Source organism: Notolepis coatsorum (genome assembly GCF_963971535.1).
Source record: "Notolepis coatsorum genome assembly, chromosome: 1".
Classification (NCBI taxonomy): domain Eukaryota; kingdom Metazoa; phylum Chordata; class Actinopteri; order Aulopiformes; family Paralepididae; genus Notolepis; species Notolepis coatsorum.
In genome coordinates, this window is record NC_140165.1 from 238,775,755 (window position 1) to 238,791,619 (window position 15,865).

At 45.5% G+C, this 15,865-nt stretch overlaps 1 protein-coding gene across 1 annotated transcript in view; it reads left to right on the forward strand.

Annotated features, from left to right (window-relative positions):
• Window positions 1–15,865, forward strand: part of npat (nuclear protein, ataxia-telangiectasia locus) — a 40,963-nt gene that overhangs the window by 23,154 nt on the left and 1,944 nt on the right. The window contains exons 10-16 of the mRNA XM_084331138.1: window positions 2,015–2,099; window positions 4,950–5,046; window positions 7,881–7,979; window positions 8,725–10,050; window positions 11,518–11,621; window positions 11,756–11,849; window positions 12,489–14,452. Of these exons, the coding sequence (XP_084187264.1) occupies window positions 2,015–2,099; window positions 4,950–5,046; window positions 7,881–7,979; window positions 8,725–10,050; window positions 11,518–11,621; window positions 11,756–11,849; window positions 12,489–14,452 (3,769 nt within the window). The remainder of the gene's footprint in view (window positions 1–2,014; window positions 2,100–4,949; window positions 5,047–7,880; window positions 7,980–8,724; window positions 10,051–11,517; window positions 11,622–11,755; window positions 11,850–12,488; window positions 14,453–15,865) is intronic.

A 15,865-nucleotide genomic window follows, 5' to 3' on the forward strand; every position in this document is an offset into this window, starting at 1 on the left:
TAATAATAATAATAATAATAACAACAATAATAGCTTCATTTTATATAGCGCCTTTCAAGAGACCCAAGGTCGCTTTAGATAGATAGGGGGGGGAGTAACAAACATAGTGGACAGACACAACATATAAATATGATGATGGAATTCAAGTTCAAGTTTGTATTGATCTAGGCAGGCTACACATGGCGTAGGCTACATCATACATGGCAGTGAGATTCATTGTTCTTGTATATGCTCTCGTATTATTGTTTACTAATACCGACATCAAAATAGATTGTATGCCTCTACAAATCATGCAGGTAGAAAATTTACGGAAAATCCATCGCGATTTGGAATAAAATTGAGGAACTTTAATCCCTGGGTATTAATTGAACGAAACGGGAAAAGGCAGTCATATTCCAGCACGGTCTTTATTAGTGTTTGCGCTGCCCAGGCAGCAATGGTTAATAGATATCATATCCGATATCACCGTGTACATGTCTCTGTCAGCCTGTCGCGTATTTCTCCCATAACACGCTTCGCTCGGCTTAGTCCACTTCTCCACATACGCTGTATTTGGGGGGCTTTGCCATTGTTGGGCGAGGTGGGTGGAATTTCGGTGCTGTGGGCAGAATATGGGTCATATGAACACCCACGATATAGTGTTCTACTTCTTCCCCCTTCCTACTGTATAAGAAAGAATAAAAAACTCATTGCAACGAGAAACAGGGGTTATTTGTTGAGTTTGTGTGTATTACAAAACCCTTGCAATAAATGTGTCTTAAATGAATGAAAAGCATACATGCTCTGGATACAGGTATCGTGTGGGTGATATATTACTTGTATTCTGCTTGCAGGTTAGAGGTCCCACTTATTTCGTTTTGCAATGTCAAAGCCTTTTGAATATAAGTCGGGGCGTTCCCGTGTTTCTGCAGTCTATGCGCAAAATAATAACGAGTTGAGTTCTAACAAAGAACGTATTACATGCTGGGTAGGCTGATAGAGTAAACTGTAAATAAAATAGCCCATAACATTATAAAGGATAGGCTATAGCAGGAGTTCCCTTTCTTCCCCAGAGCCCCACGATTCCCTGGAGACATGTATGAATATGATATAGGCTATACATGGGTCCGTCAGCGAGGATATCTAGCCATTTGAGAACAGGCTATTATGGCCAAACGAGGGCATATAGCCTATAAATATCATTAAATGTTTTCATAAGCGTATAGATACAAGGACAACAGTTAAGTTAGTTTACTGTATGCAGGCTTCGCGGGGCTCCGTGTGACATGTCTGTGCCATGCTGCGTTATGTGCAAATTATTGTTGCATAATGTAGGCTATGCATATATAATTTATATAGGCTATACCTAATACCGACAACAAAATAGATTGTATGCCTCTACAAATCATATTATAACCGGTAGCCAATCGAACGGAACGAATAAAGGCATTCATATTCCAGCATGGTTATAATGACATTGACTGTTTGACACCAACGCCAAACAGTGGTCAACGGTCTTTATTAGTATTTTGTGCTGTCCAGGCAGAATTGCAGCAATGGTCTTAGGGAGTCGTTGATATCTGACATCACCGTGTACAAGTCTGACAGCCTGTTGCGTATTTCTCCCATAACATGCGCTGTCTTCTTGGTTTGACAGCGCGTTAAATTATTTGCTTAGACCTCCGTGAACAATCTCCCTCTCAGTGAGGTTTCTCAGAGTTCGCTCGGGTTAGTCCATTATTTCACATCCCATGGGGGTGTTTCATTACCAAATATGGATAATCATGCATGAGCATTGACGGTAAGAACAAATGGTATTTATCAACACGGAGGAGCGTAGGACCCGTGTGCGCACGGTTGATAAATCCCAATTTTTCTGTGCGTACACACATTCTAAATCCTGTGCGTAGGAACGGAAATAGAACACTTTCTACGCATTGTTGATAAATGAGGGCCCTGGTCTTGTTTTTTTTTATTCTGCATGTTGCCTGACATGGCGGTGATGTTTTTCTTTCTGTGTCGTCTCTACTGACAGTGATCCAAGCCCACAGACATCGAAGGCGTCATGCAGTACGGTGGAACCAGACCTGAGATCCATAGATGAGATCCTGGGACTACAGGTGTTCACAGACTAGCTATACTCATTTCATTACTTTTCAAACCTTTATTTAAAGGGGACATGCATTGCTATTCCTTTCACTATTTGGGCAACTTTACACAATTCCTGTGAGTCTATGGAACACATCTGTAAGGTTTTTTTTCAAAAAATTCATTGTTTTATATTTCTAATCAAGTACTCAAAAACAGCATTTTTCTAGTTCAAGATTTCAAGCTGTTCTGGCCTGGCTCCGCCCATAACAGGGCTCTACGCTAACCTTTTCCCCAAGGAGCACATGTGCTCCTAAATGAAAAAATTTAGGAGCACACAAAGAAATTTAGGAGCACCCAAAAATATTTAGGAGCACAGTGAAAATATTTCAAGTAACAGATTTTTTTTTTCTTTTTTTGCGTGCAATGCATGTGTGTAAATTAGCTCTTGCTACAACCCTGCATGTTTACATTTTGTACTTGATGTTCATTAACACTTTGACTGCCTAAAAACGCTTTACAGCGTCATTGCTGGCGATGCTAAAGTTGCCGGGGGACGCTGTACAGCGTCCTTATATCAATATTTCAAAAATCTGCGATCTGATCCATAATGTCCCTCCGCTGGTCTGAGAACCACCAGCAGGACCCACTGAGCTCTCTGGCGGTTCAGGAGCGCCATCTGGTGGCCGATCACGCAACCGCTTAACAGGAAGCACAGTGGAGGTTGTGCTACATGTCCGTATTGCTTCCGGCCACTCGGGATAGGTTCCGGCATTCTAGCTCGTCACTCTACATAGCGATCGATTGCCAATAACTCGATAAACAACATGATTTGGACGTATATACCATTATACAAGCTGGAGATGGACCGGGTAATAATATATCCCATAATGATAAAATTTCTACTCGACGATGATCGCCCAACGGCGCGCGGAGACTGGGGTGAGTTTCAGCGTGTAACGTTACCATCTTCGATACTAACTGCTTTTATCAACATTTGACCCACATTAGATGATTGGTATAACGCTGCCCACGGAATTATAAACGCCCCCTCGCCCATCCGGTCAACATCAGATGACGTGTAGTAACTTCTAGAAGTACGTCTAGTTGGAATTTTTTATATCGCGCTGATTGCCATCAAACTGTATTTCATCATCAATATAATGCATTTGGGGCTATATATCACGTTCTGGAGAAAGTTGCAGAAAGAGATGAAAACATACTTATACATTAGACCATACTTTACTATGAATATGTGAATGAAAAAGTTTAACGTTGCTACACAATGAACAATACATATAGGACTTTGAATGGGCCCTAATAATGGCAATGTAGCAATAGAATTTAAAAAGTTATAGCCCTGCAAAGAAGGGGACTTTCTCCATAGACAAATAGCGCTGGCAATCTATGGTATATCATTAATTTAACCCATGGCAGCCAAAGTGTTAACATGTGCTGTCCCTATCAAATCAAACTACTGCTACAAAAGTAACAGTCACTTAACTTTAGCTTTTGCCCCTTTTATGCATACAATGCCTATGTTTTGGCTAGTGTTGCTCTTCTAGAAAAATGATCCTTTCAGGGTTGCCTATTGAAATACTGTACACCTCCAGTACAGAAACATTGTTTATGAGTTTGCGTGTCAGGTAGACCATTGATTGACAGTCGAGTCTGCCAATTACGTCACACCGCTTGCACTCTGGCTGTCCGGCGCTGCAGCTGGACCCTATTGCCCATCTCTGCTGTTGATAACGCTAGCCAAGTTATTATACACACACAAATACACAGTGGGCCAGTGACTTTGGTGTAGGGGTGTAACAATGCATCGATCCTAAGGGGAAAATTCAACTGCATCGATTTGAAAATGTTAGAATCGATTATCGCAATTTTAATGTGTACACGTTATGTTATTGTCATGTCCGTTACAGACAACACAACGCTACTGCATCAACGTTATGATTAACAAAGCAAGGCATTCGTTTTGTTGCATTACCGTTATATTACTATTGCTATCGATAAATCTAGGTGTTCTAAAATCTATTGCTATTGGTAAGAGTAGACTATAATAAGTTAGTGTCGCACTCAGAGCCCTGAGCGCAATGGCGGAGTTTCAGGACGTAAACAAGCAAAATGAGAGCTTCCGATTGGTAATTTGCTTTATTTCCCATGAAACCAGTCACGTCACTCTACTGTGATTGGACCGTTGGCTTGAATGCAATGTGGGACTTGTAGTTTTTTAACTATTCTCAGCGGAGAAAAAAAAAAAAACGGACGACTGAGGCTGTAATCTGCACTCTCACACCGTGCGCGTAATTGATTTTTCAGGTTCGCACACACATATTTTTAGGGGCATATGCAAGCAATATGGTCTCACTGTAGAGCCCTGCATAAGCGCTTTGAGTGACAGTCACCCACAGTCAGACAGAGATAGAGAGATTGAGGGGGATACTAATAAATTTTGCCGCGGGGGGGGCATAATCCCACGGGTCAATGCATTGGTAACTTGTTTCAAATGACAATATATACCTCTGTGAATATTATTGCATGGATCGGAATACGGGCGTGCGCGTGGGAGCATGCGCAAAGGTATTTTGACAGTGATATGCGAGTGCTCCCGACTGCGAGGGAGAGAGATGGAGGTACACGCATTTACACACAACCTCCCGACCGCGCGCGTGGGGCAGGAGCTTCTCTCACACACGCATGAGAGAAAAGCTCCTGCTCCACTCTAGCTTTAATCTCTGGTTGTACTGTGTAGACAGGAAGTGCTCACGCTACCTTTAACATCTAGTTGTAACCACTACGCCACCTCTGGGAACTTAAAAACAAGTGTTTGTGTGGTTCTGCTTACATGCTTTCCTCTGTTATATCCTTCTGTACAGGGTGAACTTCACATGAGTGATGATGCCATCCATGATATATTGGAGCAAACCGAGTCTGACCCAGCCTTTCAGGCTCTCTTTGAACTCTTCGATTACAGTAAGCATTTTCACTTTGCTTTTCGTGTTATTTGGGTTGATTCTGTATCAAATATACTGCATCTATTGAGCATTTATTGCTTATGAGGGATCACAAAAAAACGTTTGTTCAACAGCAAATACCGGCTATGTAACTATCTAATGCAAATTGTGTAGTGGGTTCAAATGCAACAGGTGATTGATTTAATTAAATCTTGTGAATTAATTAAATGTAAACAAGGCAGCATGATTCTGGTCAAGTTGTAATGAACCAGTTTCTATTAATTGTATTCAAACAAGTAGACAAACAAATAGGTGATTGTAATCATAGCAGGTGATCATCAGCATATGACAACTGTGGCCAAGTTCAAGGTTCAAGTTTCTTTATTGGTTGGGGCGGCTGGGTGGCGCAGCGGACATTGCGCTTGTCACCAACGCAAGAGACACCGGGTTCGACTCCGGCTGTCTGCGTTGCCTCCGGCTTGGGCCAGCCGTCATACTAACTCAATTGGCAGAGTTAGAGGGTGGAAGACAAGTCGATGGGTGGTAATCTGGACGTTGTGGACAGCGACTCCTACAGGTCGGTTGGGGACGCCTGCACAGCAGAGACAGGAAATGGCGAGGGTAGTGTGAGCCTCCCACACGTTACACCTCGCCAATGAGAGTCCGCGCTGGCAGGTGAAAAGATGTGACAGGCTGCCTCCTCGTGTATCGGAGGGGACACGTGGCTTCTATCCTCCCTACAACCGGCCAGTGGGGGGCATATGCGAGCAACGTTCAAGACAGGGGAGGGGAGAATTGGCACAGCGGTATTGGGATGGGAGAAAAAATAGAAAAAGAGGAGAAAAAGTGGATAGAAAAAGTTTCTTTATTAGTTGTCATACAAAAATACAGAATGCTTTTATATGAAATGCTTTTTTCTGTTCTGCTCCTGAGGGTGTGCTAGATAAAAAATAAATATAGAGAAGTATAAAATAGAAAGTGGCCAGTGAGCTGTGTTCATCGTATTAGTAGGAAATGCACGTTATGAGAATTCTATGAACATTGTGTGAATTCTATGAATTTTGTCTTCATAAGCACACTCCTAGGCAGAGAGTTGAACATTCCACTGTCAAACATCTCTGCCCAAAGAGGAAGTAAACTCTTATTCTCGGTTTATTTCTCCATAACATATAAAATAAATAATATTATATTAATTGTTTCCCCTATAACATTTATTTTAGGCTTTTTCACCTTTTCTCCCATTTTAAATGTAGTCATTATGCCATTTCCCTCGTGGTCGCGCTGGTTTCCTTACGCAGAAAAGATGGTCTGTTTACGTTTCTGTTACTATATCACTGCATAACTCATGGATGTTAAAGGAACACGCCATCATTTTGGGAAATTAGTTTACCGTCTTCTCCAGAGAGAGACAAGAAGATGGATACCAGTTTCCCCTCTGTGCGTTTAGTAGAAAGCTATCTGGCTGCATGTTAGCCTAGCTTAGCACAATTAATGGATGCGGACATGACCGGTTAGCCTTCGGGAGAGGTGTTAGTTGGACAATGCCTAGGCTAACCGGCCATGTCCGCTTCCATTCATTGTGCTAAGCTAGGCTAAGGTGCAGCCAGATAGCTTTCTACTGAACGCACAGAGAGGAAACTGGTATCTACGTATCTATCTTGTCTCTCTGGAGAAGACAATAAGCTAATTTCCCAAAATGTTGGCGTGTTCTTTTATTAACTCATTCCCCACCAACGACGAGTATACTCGTTATTTGATCGTTATTTCTTTTCGCTATTTCCATTCATAAATCATCCAGGAAGGCTGTGGTACCATATGCAATGTGTCTGAGATCGCAAAGGTCCAATACCGCCGCCTGGTATGCGGCCGATGTCGCACTTTGTGACTCTGTGTATGACTCTGTGTATCATTGAAATACGGAGTTTTCGAGTAGCCTGAACCGAGGGGTATACCCGATCGCATTGAATCGCTTTCGGGACGCCCGATTCATTATGCTGTGGGGGGTTATGGCGTGGGCCAAATGGACATACGATCTAGCAGATGGCAATCAAATAATTGGAATATTCTTTTTGGAATCTCATCTGCCACAGGTAAGGGCAATTAAATGTCAATTTCAGCTTGGCTGTGCATTGTTTTCATAGCCATCGCCCTGATCAGCGTATGCTGTTGTACTAACGAATGCCGTTATAGACTATCAATTAATCAGAAATGACCCCCCCCCCCCCTTTCATGATGGAACATAATATACCGATCATATGCATTTGAATTTTTAATTGTAGCGTGTATAGGGACGAAATGCCAATGGATTAAGTATAATATGCGTTGCGGCCTAATACTAGCCTCCCAGGAATTACCTAAGCCGCTCTAAAACCATACTTATATTCACCACGTTATAAAACGGGAATGTATGGATGGAAAAAATATTCCTTTTTCACATCTTGAACGATAGATACTCGATGTCAAATGGGCCATAGTATTGCATATATAGCTATAATATTTTAAGTTATAGCCCTGCAAACAAGGTGAGCGACTCCCACCGTTTACAGCGGTGGCGGTAGCTACTACAGGATGAGGCTAATCCATGGCGTCCAATGAGTTAAGGCAAGCGTAATATGTGGTTATTTGTGATACTATGTATGCATGCAATTCAAGGTTATTATCGCGTTTTCTTGCGGAGATCAGCTTTTGCTACAGTAATGAGGAATTTGGGGCTGAGCTGTTTTTTGCAGGCTGTGTGACGTACAGGAGTAGAGGCTGCTCTGAGTAGGAGTGTGGTTCATAAGAGCTCATGGATACCCATCTTCCACTCACAGTGCGTTCAGGAGTAAATGTAGTATGATGTCTGTTTTGAAGGTAAAACTAGGACCTCAGAGGCTGAGCAAGGAGAGGGGGACGTGAGCAGTAGCCCAGAGGAGAGCGACAGTGCTGGGCCTCCTCAGAGTGGAGACCAAGGTATGCCTTTGTTGTGTTTGTTTATTTAAAGGATCCCCATTAGCTTATGCCGTAGCAGTTTGCTAATCTTCCTGGGGTACACACACAATCAACATTACAACAAATAATACAGTAAATAAATAAAAATATATTTAACCAATTTTTTATTATAAATAAGTAAAATGAACAGAAGTATTGATACAGTAAAAATATAAAAACAAATCCAGTTTAACCCAACAAAGATCATTGTCATCCTATACAAACATGAACCAAAAGCAAACATCTCTATAAGCGTCCAATCAACCCAACTAAACAAACAAAGACAATTAGTTGTATTCCTCTGTCTTACTGTTTTTTTTACTATTATGTACCCTAATACTATGCTACTATTCTTATACTACTACTTATCTTGCTAATATGTCCATACTACTATGCACTCAATATTATTTGATGAACAACGCCACCGACCCTTAGCTGCCAGAGATGTACCCCTCCTGGTGACTTGTTGTTCACAATCTCTAAGTCGCTTTGGATAAAAGCGTCAACTAAATTACTAAATTGTGAATCGTAGTTATGGTTTTTATACACAAGTTACCGGAGGATCTATTCGGATAATGGAAACCCTGGTCCTTGATGGTTTTTTAAAGAATAAAAAAAAATGGCAATGATCAAATTGTCCCGGACACACCTGCCTAGCATGTTAGATGTATGATTTTGAAAGATGATTTATGGTTGATTCCTGCATTTGAATCTTGACACTCTGCAGCCACCGTACACGAGGATGTCCCTGCCACTCCAGACCCCACACCAACGACGGGGAGTGTCACGCTCGTACCGGAGCCCAAGACCAAGAAAACCAGGAAGTCCGCTACTCCCAGCTCCTTAAAGACCACGGCTCTTAACTCGAGCGGCCGAGATTCCAGACTAGAGAACAGCAGGGTCAGACTGTTGGTCAGTCAGGATAAACGGCCAGCAGTCTCTCCTTCTGCCGTCAAACAATCTGACCGCGGACATGAATACTCTGCATTGAACAGCAGTGACACCGCAGCACCCATGGATGTGGATGAACCTTTGAATGCTGCTCCTCCTCCTCCTCCTCCTCCTCCTCCTCCCGCTGACACGTCAGTCCTTCAGCATGTCTTCAAGCGTCCCAGAAAGGACGCCGCTCCCACCTCCACTGCCCTCCGTAGAACGGGCGCCGTCCTCTCGACGATCAACGCCGCCGCATTTGCCGCTTGCAGAACCACAACTGCTGCGGCTGACGTGAACAAGGTGCAGGGAGAGAGACGAGCACCGGAGGCCGGAGAACAGACGAGCGTCCAAGCTCGGGGCAAAGCTGGATCCGCCGCAGCCCTCTCTCCGTCTCTTAATTCTCCCCCCGCGCTCATTATCGCTATTCCTGCGCCGGAGGAAGTGAGTAAGACCCCGCCGCGGACCGCCAACCCGCCCTGCGGTGGGGGAAACCCTCAGCCGGCGGTCGCCATGTCGGAAACGTCCCCTAAACCGGCCTCATCCGCGCCTCCCGCCGCCACTCCTGTGCCGTTCACAGCCGCGCGCGGCGCACCGGCCCTGCTCCCCGGCACCTCCGGCAAGGAGGCGCTCGACCCCAGTAAGATAGTCTCCCTAGAGATCATCATAAGTGACGAGCAGGAAGAGGCGTCCACGGGCGACGCCGCCTTGAATCAGGCCGTCTCCAGCATCTCCGGGGACAGGATCCCCACCATCTTCCTCTCCTCCCCGGCCAAGTCGCCCGGCAAAGCCTTTGGGGGCGCGTCCGGAGCCCTCACGGCCAGCCAGGACGAGACCACGCGGGCGGTCAGCGACCTGCAGAGCTCCGAGGTCGGCAAACCCGGTCTGGTGGCGGCGGTGTTACCGGGGATGTCGCAAGCCCCGCCCACCTATATCATTCAACTGCCCTTCGATGCGGCCAACCACGGAGCTGCTACCAGCTACATCCTGGTGACGGAGGCCGCGGCGGCAGACACCCAGGCCAAACAGCTGTCGGTGCCTGTCGGAAGCCAACAGAGACAGCTGCTCCCGGCCAGCCCCTACACTCTGGCCACGCCGCCTCGCTCCCAGACCTACTCCGCTGGTAAGAGAGACCACGATAAGATCCTGTTGATAAATAATACTATGTGCTGCTGCATGATTCATTTAATCGCAAATGCAATCACGATATCGGCCTGTGCAATTATATAACTGCAAAAAAGCCTGCGATTTGTGATTTGAAAAAAATAGATGTGTGTGTGTGCTGAATGCATGCCAGTGAACATTTGTTGAAAGAACATCTTTGTTGGCAGACGGCTCCTTCGTATCAACACTGCAACAATCTAACGTTAGCAAGCAAAGTGTGCTTAGCGTGGCCTGTGTAACCTTAAGTAACTTATGTTCCGCTGGGAAAGACCGTTATTCACTCAATACAACTGGGTTTAATCCAAAAGTAGGGCTGGGCGATATAACGATAACGATAAATATCGCGATATATTTTAATAATCGATATCGAATTTACCTGCAACAGGGCAGTTTTAAAACCAGAGACAGTGGACAGACTTGTCTTTCTTGCCTGCAACTTAAAGTAATGGCTTTGCTTGTCCAAATGACAATACTGACCAAATTCAGATTTATTTTTCTCTTGTCCATTTATTTTGTTTGCTTTCTAATTTAAAACACATTTTGAAACCGTCTGTACACAGTAGGCTATGTGTGCTAGCAGAACTAGACTCCAGTCACGAGTCACAGTGCACATGTGCGGTGGTTTGTCCACCAAAAAAGCGCCAAAAGATCGAAAATAAACTAGCAGAGCCAGAACTGTTCAACTCCTCTGGAGCCACAGCCAGCAGAGAAGCCGGTTTACTTTAGCTTTTAAACCAGCTGCAGCCTGAGAACTGGAGTGTGAGGGGATGTAACACTAAAGATGGCGGCAATGACAAAGAATTGCTGCAAAATAAACATACATCTGTTGTTAAATTTTTTTTTTTTTTTTTTTTTTTTTTTTTATACTTATAACAATTCGATAATTATCGATATCGAGAAATAAAATAAAATTATCATATCGTTATCGCGATATGATTTTTTTCCATATCGCCCAGCCCTATCCAAAAGTACATTCGGAAACGTTGTATTATAAAATAAGACATTTGGGGGGGGGGGGGGGGGGTCTGGTGGTCATGGTACTATTCTCCCTGTGGTGCATGTGATTCAGGATGTCTGGTCGCGGTCGGTACTATTCTCCCTGTGGTGCATGTGATTCATGTCTGGTCATGGTACTATTCTCCCTGTGGTGCATGTGATTCATGTCTGGTCATGGTACTATTCTCCCTGTGGTGCATGTGATTCATGTCTGGTCACGGTACTATTCGGTAACCTCAATGAAGTCGCAATATTGTCCACAATAATTGCAATTGCACTCTTTCACCAAACCGTGCAGCCCCCTCCTACATGCCATGACTTTGTCTCGTCGCCACGGCTTTGAACCTGTCGGACCCTGTGTGTCCTGGCTGCTGTAGCTCCTCTTATGTCGTGTCTCGGTTTGCCTGAAAGAGGTACGTTGATGTTTCAGGATCGGCGCTCATCTTGCAGTCACCCGGTCAGCCCGTGGTGCTTCCTGTTGGCGTGTCTGTGGGGCAGAACAGTGCAGGGAAGATCCAGACCGTCTCCAACAAGGTAAACCCATTACTTCATTGATTTCTGCGACGCGGGAAAACTCCATTCAAATCTTAATTGTGTCCCTAATCTCATTTTGCACCTTTTTTAGAAACTCCCAATACATGTATTCCCATTGTCTTTCTTTCCCCCAGTTTGTTACAATGCCGAGCCCAGTAGCAAGGAAGCAACCAGAACCCATCAAGCCCCAACCCTCCACAGTGGCGTTCAGGCAGCCTACAGTGCCAAGTAAGATCCAGTTTCTGTCATAGCAGTCCATCTTCATTTCTGTCCCTCATAGCAGTCCATCTTCATTTCTGTCCCTCATAACAGTCTGTCTTCATTCTGTCCCTCATAACAGTCTGTCTTCATTTCTGTCCCTCATAGCAGTCAGTCATTCTACCGTCATAGCAGTCTGTCTTCATTCTGTCCCTCATAACAGTGTCTTCATTCTGTCCCTCATAACAGTCTGTCTTCATTCTGTCCCTCATAGCAGTCAGTCTTCTTTCTGTCCCTCATAGCAGTCAGTCTTCTTTCTGTCCCTCATAGCAGTCAGTCATTCTACCGTCATAGCAGTCAGTCTTCTTTCTGTCCCTCATAGCAGTCAGTCATTCTACCGTCATAGCAGCCTGTCTTCGTTCCGTCGGTCATAGCAGTCAGTCTATCTTCATTCTGTCCGTCATAGCAGTCAGTATCTTCCGTCATAGCAGTCAGTCTGTCTTCATTCTGTCCCTCATAGCAGTCAGTATCTTCCGTCATAGCAGTCTGTCAGTCATAGCAGTCAGTCTATCTTCATTCTGTCCATCATAGCAGTCAACCTTACGGACTACCTTCATTGTCTCCATTCAGAATGGTTCACTACGTTTTTTTCCCCCTCTTGAATTGCAGGCATAGGAGGAGTTGCTATACAGAAGGTGGTCCTCCGTAAGGTTGTTAAACCTCCATCAGCTGAGAAGTCGAGCCAGCAGAATGTACAAATAGGCACCAGGAGGGTCCTCAGCTTCGACTCTGGAGAACCAACGACACCCGTCGGTAAAACGACCACACCCACCACCGTTAGCAAAACAACCACGCCTCCGGCTGCGAGCACTCCTGTCCAACACAAGGAGAAAGATAAGCCCAAGTCGGCCCCCCGAACGAGGCCTGCCATCCTGTGTGATAAGAAGCCCAAGAGGAGAATAGAGCCTGTACGTTGCTCGGATCAAACCCCGACTGGCTTGGTAAAACAAACGGAGAAAACCCTGACTGGCTTGGTAAAACAAACTGATAAAAGCCCGACTGACTCTGCAAAACAAACGGATCAAACCCCGACTTGCTCGGCAAAACAAACTGATAAAACCCCGACTGGCTCGGCAAAACAAACTGATAAAACCCCGACTGGCTCTGCAAAACAAACGGAGAAAACCCAGACTGGCTCTGCAAAACAAACGGAGAAAACCCCGACTGGCTCGGCAAAACAAACTGATAAAACCCTGACTGGCTCTGCAAAACAAACTGATAAAACCCCGACTGGCTCTGCAAAACAAACGGATAAAACCCCGACTGGCTCGGCAAAACAAACTGATAAAACCCCGACTGGCTCTGCAAAACAAACGGAGAAAACCCCGACTGGCTCGGCAAAACAAACTGATAAAACCCTGACTGGCTCTGCAAAACAAACGGAGAAAACCCTGACTGGCTCTGCAAAACAAACGGAGAAAACCCTGACCCCTCAACAACCGCCACAACAGAAGAAATCTGGCAGGAGGACCCCTCGCAAACAGGACCACAAAAGCAATGATAAAAGACTCCAAAGTGAACGTGTGATTAGGGTTGACACCTCACAGCCAGTGTCCTCGAAGAAGACGGGATCAGGAGAGGGAGCAAAAGCTACAGACGCCAAACAAAACACTAGTCGTCATGACAACGACGACGATGATGATGATGACGGAGCGAAACCGAAGGAACCTCGCAGCTCCAGATCGCCTTCTTCTGACTATAAACTGAGATCGGAGAGTAAGAAGGAGAGAGAAGACACTAGCAGGAAGGAGAGAGGGGACACTAGCAGGAAGGAGAGAGGGGACACTAGCAGGAAGGAGAGAGAGGACACTAGCAGGAAGGAGCTGCTTGAGAAAAGCACCGCCAGACCCAGAGAGGGGCGAGCGGAGAAGAAGACGACTGCGTCTTCCGACGAGTCTCCTCATGTCACGGCCAACAAGGAGAACGAGGTGAAGGGCAGCAGACCAGAGCCGCCGCAGCAGCCGACGGCCTCTTCAGTGCCGAAAGAATTAAACCCACCCGCTGTCACGACACCGGCCCCTCAGCCCAAGTCCGGTAAGACCCCCTCCAAGGCGGCCTCCAAAACCAGCCCTCTCACCAAACAGGCGGCGGCCATGTTCCAGGACATCCACGGACTCGACCCTCCCTCCACCCCGGTCAAGAGGGCAAGCGTCTGCAGTCCGATCGATCTCCCGCTCCCGCGGACCCCCAGACCCGGTCGCGTCCAGGAGGAGTCCATGGACTGTCCCAGGACCCCGGTCCGACTCAGGCAGGGTAGGGACGCAGAGGGAACCCCTCGGCACTTGTTGCCCCCTGCCACCCCGGAGCTGCCCACGTGTAGCCCGGCCAGCGAGGCCGGCAGCGAGAACAGCATCAACATGGCCGCCCACACGCTCATGATCCTGTCGCGCGCTGCCATCGCCCGGACGGGGAGCCCGCTGAAGGACAGCCTGCGTCAGGAGGAGGCGGGGGAGAAGTCGCCCACAACGTCCAAGTACACCAAGAAGCGGAAGCAGCCCGCCACTCCCGACAGTCCCCCGGCCAAGAAGGTACTGAAGCGCTCGAACTCGTCTGGCAGCAAAAAGAAGGAAAAGGTGAGCCTGGCTACTAACTGTATAATACACAACCTTGTTCAGCCCAAAAAACTTAAAAAGGTCTAGATGTTTCCTTGACCACAATGCAGGAGTTCAGCGTCCATAGGACTGTGCTCAAGTTCAAGTTCTTTATTTGTCAAGTACACAACAATACAGGGGCATTGCAGTTAATGACTTGTTTGTGTTTCGAGCTCAGACTCAACAGTGCACAATTAAGAAACGACAATGGATACAGCTGGGACCAGGATTCTGTTCTTTAAGCGAATTAAACGTTTAGAATGCTGGTTTCAGTCGGCCCTCAAGTGGTTGATTATTTCCGCATTGGTGACCAAACCCTCATTATATAAAAACCCTGGTTTAGCCAAACCCTTGGCTTCTGAACTGACCAGTTTACCAAATGCGTATAAATGCAGCAATGTGGACATGTGAATTATTGAATGAATAGTTTATTTCGAACAATATAAACTAATCAAGAAGTAACAATGAAAAAATACAAAGTTAATTTGCTGTGAAAGAAAAATAATAAACTGTTTCTTCTCCGAAAATGAATATGAATCTACTATACAGTGATCACATTCTTATTCCAAGTATCTTTAGTAACTTTGTTTTAAAAAGGGCTATATGAATAATTAAAAAGTATTATTTTCATCCATTGATGTATTTAAGCACATTAATACGCAGAGCTGCCTCCACGCCTGTAAAACGGCTCTTCCCCAAGTTACTCAGAACTACCAAATCCGGACATCTGCGACCAAATTAGTTTGGAACAATATGTGGCTATAACTTTGATTTGGGTGTATTACAGAGTATCACAAATAACCAGAAATGAAGCTTGTCTGAACATTTATGATTTATGCTGTGATGTAGTTGTCAGAAAAGTAAACAGACTATCTTTTCGGCACAAGGGATGGGAACCGGTTCCTAATTGTCCGATTCCAGGAATTGCATGCCTCCGTGACTATCGATTCCTCTTATCGATGCCATGTTTTTCCGACAGTTGCGCATTTTAAAACAATAACGTTAGCGCCACGCATGCAGCCATAGCAGACGATTTGATTCCTTGACTAGGAAAACCTGAATTCTAACCTAAAAAAAACGTTCACGCTAGCACAGCAGAGTAAGATTACTCAGGAAAAGGTGAACGAGTGTCGCAGAGCAGTCACTAAATTTGTGGTGTGTAGTGTCGAAGGATGGAAGACTGAGGCGGTGTGTTGAAAGAGAACTCTGAATGTTTATTCAGCATGAGAAAAACAGTCCATCACATTACTAGCTAAAATGGTCTACCTGCCGACAGGAAGGCAACACTCTATAGCAGGGCTATTCAACTAAATTGTTCAGGGGGCCACATTGTCAGAAACCCAAGGGGCCAGGGGCCGGACTGCCACGGCGCCTCCCCGTGCTATGAATATATGT